At 35.2% G+C, this 12,259-nt stretch overlaps 2 protein-coding genes across 7 annotated transcripts; one reads left to right on the top strand and one right to left on the bottom strand.

Annotated features, from left to right (window-relative positions):
- Positions 1 to 879: 879 nt before the first annotated feature.
- LOC118047153 (probable protein phosphatase 2C 44) lies at positions 880 to 3,150 on the top strand (the record flags this gene model as incomplete). Its single annotated transcript, XM_035056338.2, is given in 4 exon segments — positions 880 to 1,060; positions 1,151 to 1,427; positions 1,642 to 1,796; positions 2,598 to 3,150. Coding segments are annotated over 4 exon segments (751 nt in total), but the record flags the coding sequence as incomplete, so codon positions are not given.
- Positions 3,151 to 4,784: 1,634 nt separating this feature from the next.
- On the bottom strand, positions 4,785 to 10,389 carry LOC118047154 (vacuolar protein sorting-associated protein 26B). 6 transcript variants are annotated; one of them, XM_035056342.2, is made up of 12 exons: positions 10,269 to 10,388; positions 10,120 to 10,165; positions 9,919 to 10,012; positions 9,763 to 9,837; positions 9,573 to 9,645; positions 8,957 to 9,001; positions 8,220 to 8,331; positions 7,360 to 7,426; positions 6,985 to 7,029; positions 6,683 to 6,738; positions 6,226 to 6,401; positions 4,785 to 5,917 (listed from the first exon to the last, which is right to left on the bottom strand). In XM_035056342.2, the coding sequence occupies exons 3-12, from the start codon at positions 9,955 to 9,957 to the stop codon at positions 5,739 to 5,741; spliced, it is 867 nt and encodes a 288-aa protein (XP_034912233.1). In that variant the 5' UTR covers positions 9,958 to 10,012; positions 10,120 to 10,165; positions 10,269 to 10,388; the 3' UTR covers positions 4,785 to 5,738. The 6 variants fall into 6 exon arrangements, with proteins under 6 accessions (XP_034912233.1, XP_034912231.1, XP_034912235.1 ...); XM_035056340.2 differs by having other exon boundaries at positions 9,938 to 10,012; XM_035056344.2 differs by having other exon boundaries at positions 9,919 to 10,165; positions 10,269 to 10,389.
- Positions 10,390 to 12,259: the final 1,870 nt, after the last annotated feature.

The raw sequence follows: 12,259 nt of genomic DNA, 5'->3' as shown, positions 1-12,259 counted from the left end.
CTCTTTTTAACTGTTTGTTTTGTTTGACGGTCGCATGGTGGACTGACGGAGAATAAAATTTAGATTCATTTTGGTAAACGCGAGAGAAACAAGGGCATCCTCTCCTCTCCTCTCCTCTTTCCATCTATCAGGTTTCAGACCTCATCTGAGCGCTGCGGATTAACGAAGAGTCGCTGCGTTCTGACTCCTCCTGATCCAGACAGAGTCTTGGATTGGATTTCTGTGGTAGTTGTTTGCACAGGAATCTCAGGCCCCAACCTTCCCCTCTTCTTTTCTTTCCCTCGCTGCCTACATGCGCGTGCATGTATCTGTAGAAGAGGTGCTCGTCTTTTCCAGGAGCAGGAGGAAGATGACCATATCAAACCATCAATCTTGAGTGACAGAGATTGAGAGAGACAAGTATAGATAACATGAGTAGACAATCGGTCGCAGTAGAAGCAGGTGCTTCTCACTTCACCACCTGCCTCTTTCACAAGTTTTATGGTATCGTATCATCTACCTTTTCACTCCCCCTTTAACTAGCTACTTCTTTTTTATCCCATCAAATACTGCTCCCTCTTCTTTATTTATTATTTGTTATTCTTTCAATCAATTGAACCCATCTTTTTATTATGGATTTTACCGATCGAATTCCTTCCGGAAAGCTTCTCTTTCTTTGTTTTTTAATCTCTCCATCAGCTGTTAACACACACACACATGTATGGATGTATGCTCACGATTCCACAATGATTGTTGGCCTTTTGTGATGGGATGTTATGGGAATAATGAAACATTTTGATGATCAGTGATTGATTCATTGCAGTGTGGTGCCTGTCTCAACCCTTCATACTCCCCAAACTCTTCTGGTAAGGGCAAAAGTAAATCTTCCATTAAAAAATCGTCCCATGGCTTCCACTTGGTCGAGGGCAAGTCCGGTCATGCCATGGAAGATTACCATGTAGCTGAATACAGGAAAGAGAAGAATCATGAACTTGGTTTGTTTGCCATCTTTGATGGTCATCTTGGCAATCGTGTCCCTAGTTATTTGAAAGCTCATCTTTTCAACAACATCCTTGACGAGGTCCATCCGTCCTTCCCTCCATCCGTCCCATGTCTATTGTTATTACCAACCCTTTCGCTCTTATCTTTTTCCCTGTGATGATGCTTGCAGCCCAATTTCTGGAAAGATCCTGCCACTGCCATTAAGAACGCTTATCGCTCCACCAATCATTTCATCTTGGAGAACTCCATGGAATTAGGCCCTGGGGGCTCTACCGCTGTCACTGCAATTGTTATCGACGGCAAGGGCATATGGGTCGCAAACATTGGTGACTCTAGAGCTGTTGTGTGTGAAGGAGGCTTCGCCAATCAACTTACAGTGGACCATGAGCCGGACACTGAAAGAAAAAGGATTGAGAAGCAGGGTGGCTTTGTCATAACCTTTCCTGGTAACATATCGCCATTTTTTTTTTCCACGTCTGATGGCTTTCAAGTCTCTGTCTTTTGGTGGAACATTCTGCAGACTACTTTAGCTACTATAATGCAAATAGTTAACTGGGTTACCATTTCCATAGTACAAACTTATCACACCATTCTAGTTTCTTTAAAGAATTGCTTTTCTGCTGTGATTCTTCTTACTGAACAAACTAATGATTACTTCAGGAGATGTACCCAGGGTTAATGGCCAACTTGCAGTTGCACGAGCTTTTGGGGATCGAAGCCTTAGAGCGCATTTAAGCTCAGAACCTGATGTAAGATATGTGCCCATAGACTCAACTATGGACTTTGTAATCTTAGCAAGCGACGGATTGTGGAAGGTCAGTGATTATAATACCTTAATAACTTGTAGTTTTTTTATTTTTTCATTGTCATGCATCCCACTCCATAATTTTGTCTTCAAGTATGTGTGAAATGATAATACTTATTGTCACTTATTGTAACACTTGCTGTATAGTTGAACAAAACTCATGTTGGTTTTGCTCTAAGAAAAACACAGCAGCTAACACTTTCACTTTATTATTTTCATGTGTTTTCTTATTCATAATTCTGAATGTTTAAGATGGCTATATAAATAGCCTTGCAGAGTTTTACTCTTATCTAACTAAGGTGAAAACGAATCAATTAGCTAACTCCTAACAATGATAAAATTCTAATAGATAATAATCTTAATATTATAGAGTTCTAACAATATCAAAAACTCTTACAAACTCTAAATTCTATGAACCTAAATCCTAGCTGACATTGAACTCTAATACTGAGGTATGCATCCTTGTGATAGCAACTGGATACGCTGTGCTTATTTAAGAATAAAATTGCCAATTTTAAGAAACTTATCGAGAAGCTTTTACCGTGTATTCTGACCATTTTAGTGTATTTTTGGAATTTCTTTCTGCATGTGGAGGGATGGGATTGATTTCAATTTGTAGTTGGGCTGCTTTTATTATCGAATTTATACTCGTGTTTACTTTGGTTTCTGCTACGAGAGTCCTGGATTGCAATGGAAATGCAATACTTTATGTTCCTGAATCTACTCCACATAACGTCAATTATACTGAGTCATGCCACATTTAAGAGCAACTATTACTGTATACCCACTGGTTTGCTGCGATATTCTGCAGGTCATGAAGAATCAGGAGGCAGTTGATTTAGTGAAACCAATCAAGGATCCAAGAGCGGCAGCTAAGCGCTTGACAACTGAGGCACTGGCAAGAAAGAGTAAAGATGATATATCATGCATTGTGATCCGGTTTGGATGAACCAGTGAGAGAGCACATTGCCCCTGCTTGCCAAGGCCGCTTGCTTTGTTCCTGTCTTCGCTGTAAAATGGTCAGCTGATTGGGTGTGTCCGTAGGAAGCGTGGTTTGAGGCCTTTTTTTGGTTTGTGTTGTGGTAGTTTTGCTTTTAAAGAAAGGGAGTTCAAGGTGGAAATGTGTGCATTTTTTTGACCAAGGAAAGATTTTCCTCAACGATCCATGAGCCTCCCTATACAGGGAGGGGTGTGTGTCCATAGAGATGATTCATGGGGAGTGGCAAGCTTGTTTCGCTGGATTGATGATGATAGATACAGAAACAAGGTGGTCTTAGGTTTTTATTTAATTCTGTGTACATAACACAATTTTGGTGTGTGTGTCTTTGTTGCTGTGATGATAATAAATGCTTTGGTTTGGTATACATGCGATGTGTTTTGCCTCCAAAACAAAAGTGCAGGCCTCTACTGTGCTGTTTTTGCCATTCTTGCAGCTTCAAATTCATCGTTATACCGTTCTTTAGATTTTACAGAAGCTTTCAGCTCTTCCGCAGCAGCTTCCTCAACTCGTTTTGTTGCCTTAATTTATTTAAAAAAATAAAAAATAAAAAAAAACAAAGTTTGAATCGATTTATGTCTATTCATCATCACTTGTATTATAAGATCATGATATCTTAATATAAAATAAATTATAAAGTTAAATTTTTCAATTAACTGAACTTTAAAAAATAAAATTTTAAAAAATCAATTAAAATAAATAAAAAACAAAAAATAATTTAAGTTAATTCGGCTTAACTTACTAATTCCACAACCTAGGTTATAAAAACCATAATAACCCAATTAAAAGCAAATCAAAACAATTTAGGAACTTTAATTTTTAATTGACCCAATATTAAAGTATTAAATTGAAAGAAAAAAAATCAATGTAAAAAAAAAGATAGTAAATCAACCCGAGTCAATCAACAAAATCCATGATTTGAGTCATGAGACCAACATAACTTTATAAAAGACAAAATCGAAATAAAATCATAAAACTTAATTCTTAAATAATTTAATGTTGAAGGATGAAATTAAAAATAATTTAAAAAAAAAACAAGTCAATTCTACTAACTCACCGAGCCTATAATACTGGTTATGAAATTGAGATAATTACATAGAAAAAAAATAAAATAAATTAAATGTTAAATGATAAAAAAAATATAAATTTAAAAAACAAAAAAAAGCAAAAACATTATTGCGAATAATGTTGTGTAAAGTAGCGTACATAAAAACACATCTCTCTCTTAGTTTTTTTGTTAATTAATATACTCTCACCATTAGAAAATTGAAATAGAGCCCTTGTGAAAATACATGCTAAAATATTGTTTTGAAAAAAAATAATATTTTAATTTTTAAAAAAAATATCAGAGTAAGAAAATAGAAAAATAGAAATATTTTTTAATTTGAGAAGTTTTTTAGTTTTTTAAATTTATAACTGAGCTTGAAAAACATATTTTATAAGTTCCCTACAGTTTATTTTTATATAATTTTTATTATTTTTCAAATGAAAAAAAAGAAAAAACTAAAATTATGAATAATAAAACATTTTTATTTTATAAACAAGTGCTTTTTATAAATATAAAATATTAAAATTAATTTCTTTTATAATATCATTTTTTATTAGTGTCATAAATCTATTCTTTGTTATAAATATAATAAAAAAAATTCTTTGTTTTTTTATTTAACAAGTAGTAACCTTGCCATGATCATTTTTAATTTAAACCAAATAAAATTAACATTTAACAAGTAAATTATCAAAGAAACTACTATAAAATTATGGTTTTGATTTTTTTTTCATAATAATTATAGTAAGACATATTTCCTAATTGTTTTTCAATGAAATTATCTTTCTCTATTCTTAACGAACATGTTTTCCGATTTTTCCTTGAAAAAGAAAAACTAGAAGAAAAAAAACAGAGAACAAAAGAAAAATAATTTTAAATCTCACATTCAATGAAATGCAAGCATCTGGGTTTTTTTTCTTTTCTTTTTTTTTTTCAAGAAAAGAATAATAATAATAAAAAAAAAGCCCATCATCTTTACCAGAACATAAATGTCTCTTTTGTGTTTTAAAGAATACAATCAAAGTACTCATCAGTTACTAATAGAGCAAGAAATTGCTGACAGCCCCAAAACCCTAAACCCTGCTAATATCCTATGATTCTATTATATGATCATGTAGCTCTATTCTTACTTCACATATTCAGATTCCCAAACAAAACAAGTACTGAACCCAACTATGAAGCAACAAGTTTAAGCACTGAGTTGCTAACAATGCCTTGTACCGGAACATGGTAAAGCCAGACAACACGAGTTAGCACAAGAGTACTTGTACATGTTTCATAGACTTGTACAAATAAGCACAAAAGTATAACCACTCCTCGAGAAATTTCCGAACAAAATATGAAGGCCGCTGATAAACAGAAATTGTTCTCGATAATCCCCTGGAAGGGGCAAAAAATGTTATATCAGGTGCCCGTAGCCAAGCTCTGTCAACGTCAACAATGGTTGTTGGCTACAGAAAGACATTTTTTTTTTTTTTTTTATATGATTAAACCATGAAAGCAAACACAGGTATTCCACCACCCAGATGTGACCCATGTACATAATTCCACCAAGGAGTGACCAAGCAAGAATAAACACCAATCAACCATCTAGGTGGTGGTCCAATGATAAGAATTTGGGACTAAAATGTTTGCTCCCTCTGTAGTTTCAGGTTCAAGCCATGTGGTTGCTCATATGATGGCCACTGGAGGCTTATATGGTCGTTAACTTCAGAGCCCGTGGGATTAGTCGAGGTGCGCGAAAGCTGGCCCGGACACCCACGTTAAACTAAAAATAAAAGAATAAACACCAATCTAGACCAGTCAACAGAACAAGACCCTCTCCAACAATTTCAAGGCTATTAAGCGTCACAGTTGATCATCTATTATCTTTTCAATGGATAAAACAATATTTGAGTATCAAAACATGATTAAGAACTTTCCTGCAGCCTGTATATTGTAATTTCCTGTTGCTTAAAATAGCGACGATCCTCTTCATCAACCAGAACAAGGTTCAAATAATACTTCACACTAAATTTGTTGTTAATGTTGCGATGTGTCGGTGTCAGTTCATAAGGGCTAAGAAACAATCTGATAGGAATTGATTCACCTGAAACAATATTCATATGCTTGTATGAGATTGCCTTGAAAAACAAAAAAACAAGGATATGTCCCAACTCAAAGATCAGAAAATCATCAAAATATATGTAAATTTGACGGGGGCAAAAAAAGATTATTTAAAAACTCGGTCGGTATTTACTTGAAAAAGGTCAAAACATTGGTCAAAAGACTTTCAACTAACTCTTCACATAGATAATTTTTAAATCTAGTGTAGTAGTTTGCGCTACATTCATCATACTGTCTCGGTGGTTATGTAGGTTAGATTACAAGAAATTTCAGGAAGAATGCTGAACATACCTCTGACAGGAGCTCCATCCATCAACTCAAATTTAGCTAGCGTCTCTGTCTCAACATGTGTATTGGCCCCTGATCCTGTTGATTCTCGACGCCTGATCTCAATATCCATATTTTTTATCTTAATTCTTACTAGAAGAAAGTATATCTTTCCGATAATCACGTCTTTTAGATGATACCTGCATAATTTAATTTCCAACGAGTCAAAACATAGCAGAAATTTCAATCAAGTCTACAGCTAAATAATTTAGCTCTAATGGTTTAGCCACATTCAACTGGAAAGGCTCCTTTGCTGATTAGAAGCCACAGTTCAACACAATCCAGCAACCACAGGAACAAGAATTTTCAAATTACAGATCTCATTATCCTGCCACACTTGGATTACTCGAGCCTAAAGAAGAACATAACAAACAAAAAGAAATTGACAAAAAGTCTATTCATAGAATCTTTCTTGTCTTACTTGCTTTTGTTGTATTCAAACTCAATGTGCAGGCAATCTTCAATGCCAACTTCCATCTGCACAGGTTGTTAGGAAGAACATAATGAGTTAGAATTACCAAAAGATTGCCAACCTTACAGTGAATTAGACATACAGAGCATAAAACTATCTGGTTATTGTATACAGTGGCTATTGCTAGCTTGCTGCTATTCATTACTTTGTACATTAAGGAGTTCCCCACTAAAACTACCAGAGCCTCACAAAGTGTTGAGACAACACTCCAGCTGAGATGCCAGGAACTTATAGTACAATTTTTCACTTACCTTTATGCTGTTGTTGATTGGTGGAGGGGGAGAATAGTTGCTAACCTGATACATAACAATTCAACAAAGGTATACATAAGAAATGTTGATAACAAAGGCAAGAGAACAATGTGCAAGAATTAACCCTGTACTGAATTAAACATGAGCAACTATTAGAAAACCATTTAGGTTAAAATATGTGAGAACAACGTATCCATTCAGTTCCCAAAAATGCAGTTTGCTATACAGACAAGTTCATAAAGTAACAAGAAAATGCAACTTGATTTGTCCCATTTGCAAAATACAAGCCAAAAAATATGAAAAATATACTGATAAGCATCAAACATTGTGTGCGTGTGCACATGAAAGAAAGATGGTACATTTCTTAAAAATTACCACGAAGTCCTGGTATTCAATTATGCTTCCTGCATAAGCACGGGTGACAGTCACTTTCAGAACATACCTGTAAAAGGCAAATGCTATTATGACATGAGTTAACTATTATAACACCATTTACCTATTCCATTTCATAAAATCTAGTTATTTTAGATTTCCATACTGAGTGCTATGCAAGTGATTATTCCTAATCTAATCTTCCTCTACTGCTCCTTTGGCAACCCCACATTTATCTCTCTTCCCTCTATACTATTGAGTGTATACACTATAAAATTGAACTGGTAATTGTGAGGGAAAAAATAAGGGAGAAAAATTCCTTTGTACATTAAAGCAGTTTAGATGAACAATAGGATGAACAGGAAACAACAGCTATTACTGCACAGGCTGAACTTCAAAGACGACAAAAATTAACGGTAAAGAGACATGAAAAGCCAGGGATGCGAAGATACAAGATTGTAATGATATGTTCAATTGCTTTTGGCTTCAATAGTAGAGATAAGTAATCAACTGCAGCCTTTTATTGTTAAATAAAGTCATGCTACACATGGATTTGAGCCTTGATATATAAAACAATGCAAGAAGCTACATGTTTATCACTAATTCCATATTTAATTTTCAAAAAAAGGACTAGTGCAATTGGATTAGGAAAACAGCAATTCAACCTCCATGAGAGGGGCACAGAATGCATCAAGGAGAGAATCTAAAACCACTTTTGAAACTGCTTACGTTGAAGTGGAAATGATTTGAGAAGGAAAACTAACAGCAGATTGTCCACAAAACACCCCTTGAAATAAACAACAGAAAGGATATGAAGAAAATATGGAACTTCCATATTTTAAGACTACATAAGTGGGGCATACCTGAGCCTCACATTCACCCCATTATATGTCTCATATGGCATTTCAACTGTGGAAAACTCAAACGGATACGTCTTTCTTTCATATATCTCTCCAGGAACATCCAATTCACGTACTGCAAGAAAGAGAAGCCAGAATCATGTCTGAAATCAAATGAATTATTGTGTGGGTACAAATATGGCTGTTTACAAGGTCTTGAGCAGAGAGCAATGGGAGTTACAAGCGATCAGATAGCATTGATAATTAATAACACAATTGTTGATAGCAAATAAAAGTATGCAAAAGTACATGAAAATTTTAAAAATAGATAGAAGAACATGCATGGTATATACTTTTTTTCTAATGTTTATAAAACAAGGAGTAAAGAATTGATAGCTTAGTCGGGAACAGATTTCTCCAGAAAATAACACAGCACGCGTTTGGAACACTGAATCAGTATAAGTTCAACCTTTTCATTCAGAAGTTAAATTGGAAGCCCAGAACATTGATCATTGTGCTTCCTCTTCAGTGACCAGTTTCATCACTGGTCAAAACAATTCACCAAGCATTTTATCAGGAAGGACTAGAATGTTAACCTACACCAAATTAAAGGGTTTGCTGGTTTTCAAGTCAGGCCAGCTCATCCAATCTGGGTTTCAAAATTATTGCAATAAACAAAATAGAATTCCACAAACTACAAAGGGACCATTTATAGAAAAATCTAAAACTAAAGCAATAAATAACATGTATAGTATACTCACCAAGGGACGCGAAGTCATAAAAATTGCCTCTATCGAAATACATCTCTGTGAAGTAGAACAAAAAGTTCCTTAAATCTTAGGAAAGCAATTGAAGGACAACTAACACAAGTTCAAATGTACATAGTACAAAATAATCCAATTCCAAGCAACTAGCAAACAGAACAGTTCAAATTCACAGTTGAAGTGATAGCAAAACTCATAAAAGTCACGGATGGGTATTTTCAAAAGACACAAAGTAGTAGCTATCTATAATAATAATTTGCACAGCTAGCATTACAAACTTATTCAGCACGATCTTTCATGGGTTAAATACCAGCTTTTATATTTTTACTCAGCAAAGATAAATTTAAAGACTGGTTTTGGCTTTGTATGATGCCTAAGCTGAAACCAATGTTATACAGTCCTTAGTTTATAAGCCTTGAGTGTTAACAAAACAGCAGCGAGGCCAAACCTAAGGGAAAAATATTTAAAATTTTTTAACTGACCATTAAAAAAAGAAAGCAATATTTGAACTTGGGACTGAACTGCCACACGTGAAAGATAGCAATCATCGAAACAAGAGAGGTAAGTTTCACCAAAGAATTTCTTTAAAAAAAAAAAAAAAAAAAAGACTAACCAATTTGGCCAAGAAGTTCAACTTTAACACCAACTTGATCGACCTTTTTCCCTTGCAGTGGCTCTATAGAAATCTGAACAGGTCATCACTCAGCAAAGCAAATGGAATGGAAATAAATGAAGAAGCCACTTTACGTAAGCAAGCATTCGAAGATGCAAACATAAAAAATAAAGAATCCAAAGCAGAGCACCTTTCCAGCAATGTTTTCTTGACTATGGAAGAGCGGAACCATCAGCGTTTGGCCATTCTCCTTTTTCATCGGAACCTACACCGGCAGGGAGTCGACAATTACAAACAATGATGAATTGATGGATCCAACCAACTTAATTAAGACATAAGAACATACATAATTAAGGAGGAGAAACCTGCTTGCGATTTTTTGCATCGGAAAAGGTGATGGAGATATTACATGAAGGCTTGAAAGCTCCAATTAGGTAATTCTGATCCATCCATTTGCCAGTATACTCTCAAATCTCATCACCAAACACACACCAAAAATACGAAGATAATAGTAATTTAATGAAGGAGGAGGAAAGAAAGAAGATACCATTCTGCTGAATTAAATTGAATTCTTCGAATCCAATCACAAGAACCTGCAGCCGATCAAGATCGCAAAAAAAACGACATAAAAGGAAGCACTCGTTAAGTAGTCAGCCGCAGCTTACTTCTGATGAAATGAAATGAAACCTGACTCACCGAGTGAGAAAGAGCGAGTCAGTGATCGATGATGGTTGAGTAAATAAAATGAGAATTTAATTTGGATTCTCTTCTCTAAGCAAACCAAGAAGTTTCCTTCCCTGTCTATTGTGTTCGCACGTACATTAATTTCAAATCGGTCCCCGTAACTAGGAATAGTTTGGTTACAGCATCCAACGGATATTCGAGATTCAATTTAGCCCTTCTATTCTATTCCTTGCATGTCGAAGGCACAGCCCGTTTTCATGTTTGGGAAAGGCCCCCGCCTGGTATGGGCCATTTGATTCAGGCTCTGATATGATGGGCATTACTCTGGTCCTAGTTATTCTGTTTCTATTTTCACTGTTATTTTAAAAAAATAAATATAATTTTTATTTAAAAGTATATTAAAATAATATTTTTATTTTTATTTCAAAATTTATTTTTGATATAAATACATTAAAAAATCATATGATCCATGAGAAGATTAATTTTCCAATTAAGAGGCTTAGCATGATTTTATACTATTTAATTATTTAATATGCTTATTTATTTATGCTTAGTAAAAATGCTCCAAGACAGTTTATTTTTATTTGCAAACTTCTTTTTGGTTGAGTTGTACTTTTAGTTTTCAGTGTAAATTATGAAATGTTATTTTTATGCTTATGAAAGATTTGAATGAGTTTATGTATTAGATATGAAGTTTAAATCATGTGTCCTCTGATTTATAGATGGGGGTGTTTTTATTTAATTTAAACTTTAAAATCTGTTTTTTTTTTATATATATTTTTAATTCGAGATAAAACTAAAATATATTTACTATCAGTATGTATCCGTGCTCTGCAATTTCTCTCTGCAGCTAGCCTAGAACAAGAAGAGATCAAGACGAGAGCCACTGCAATGCAATGCTGCAGACAGCTGCTTACCATTGACTGATCACAACTGGCTTACTTACTATTGGCTGATCACAAGGTCTAGCTGGGGAGCTGCGTGAGAATGCTAGATGGAGATGGTTGGTGAGGCTTCTTCAAGCTCCAGAAAAGATCAAGTTTTTTGTTTGGCTAATGTTCCATGTTAATAGCTTACTGACCAATTAATATCTTGCGGTTCCATCATAAGCTTACAGCGGATGCAAGATGTGGTGGATGTCACCTGGCGGAGGAGGAGGTGGATATAGTTCATAGCTTGAGGGACTGTCCGATGGCTAAGTTGATATGGGATAGATTGGGATTTGGAAATGCATGCTTCAGGCTTTAAATATTGTACTGATATATAAAAGAGTGGATTGTTTCCTTTGCTTCAGCAGACAGAAGCACTCATTTATTCCTAGTTGTGCTGTGGTGGCGATGGGGACACCGAAACATGGTAGTTCTTGGTGATGGCTGGTTGACGAGGAGAATACATATACAGGTTGGTAGAGATGATATATTGTGAGATGTCTTGGGGAAAGTGTCTTGCATGTGGAAGCTGCTAATATATCTAACTCTCGTTTCATGGCGGAGACCGCCACAAGAGTTTGTTAAGCTGGATGTGGACGGTAGTTCCATTGGCAATCCTGGTAGAATTGGATTTGGAGGACTTTATACGGTCTCCAAAAGGGGCTTTCTTAATCGGATGTAACCTTTTTCTAGAGTTGTTAGCTTTAGAACATAGGCTACAACTAGCACGAGGTCGGGGTTAAGACAGATTCTTTGTAATTCTGACTCCAAAGATGTTATTAAGTTGCTGTCTGCAGGTTATGCTAAGTATCACAAGCATGGAGTTGATATCAGGGAGCTGCTTTCAAGGAACTGGGTGGTTCATCTCAATATATTTTTCTTTCATTATTTAGTTTCTTTCTTAGCTGTATAGCAGTGTTATTAAACCCGGACCGGCCTGGCGGGGGCTAGACCAATCCGGGTTTATTAAAAGACCGGTCAATGCAACGACCCGGCGGGTTAACCCATGACCCAGGTAAGACCCTTTTTTTTTTTTTAAATGTGGGATTTGAAACCTATTAGTATATATACTTT

Source organism: Populus alba, chromosome 18 (genome assembly GCF_005239225.2).
Source record: "Populus alba chromosome 18, ASM523922v2, whole genome shotgun sequence".
Classification (NCBI taxonomy): domain Eukaryota; kingdom Viridiplantae; phylum Streptophyta; class Magnoliopsida; order Malpighiales; family Salicaceae; genus Populus; species Populus alba.
Note: the sequence above shows the minus strand (reverse complement) of the source record. Positions and strands in the feature narration are given on the sequence as shown.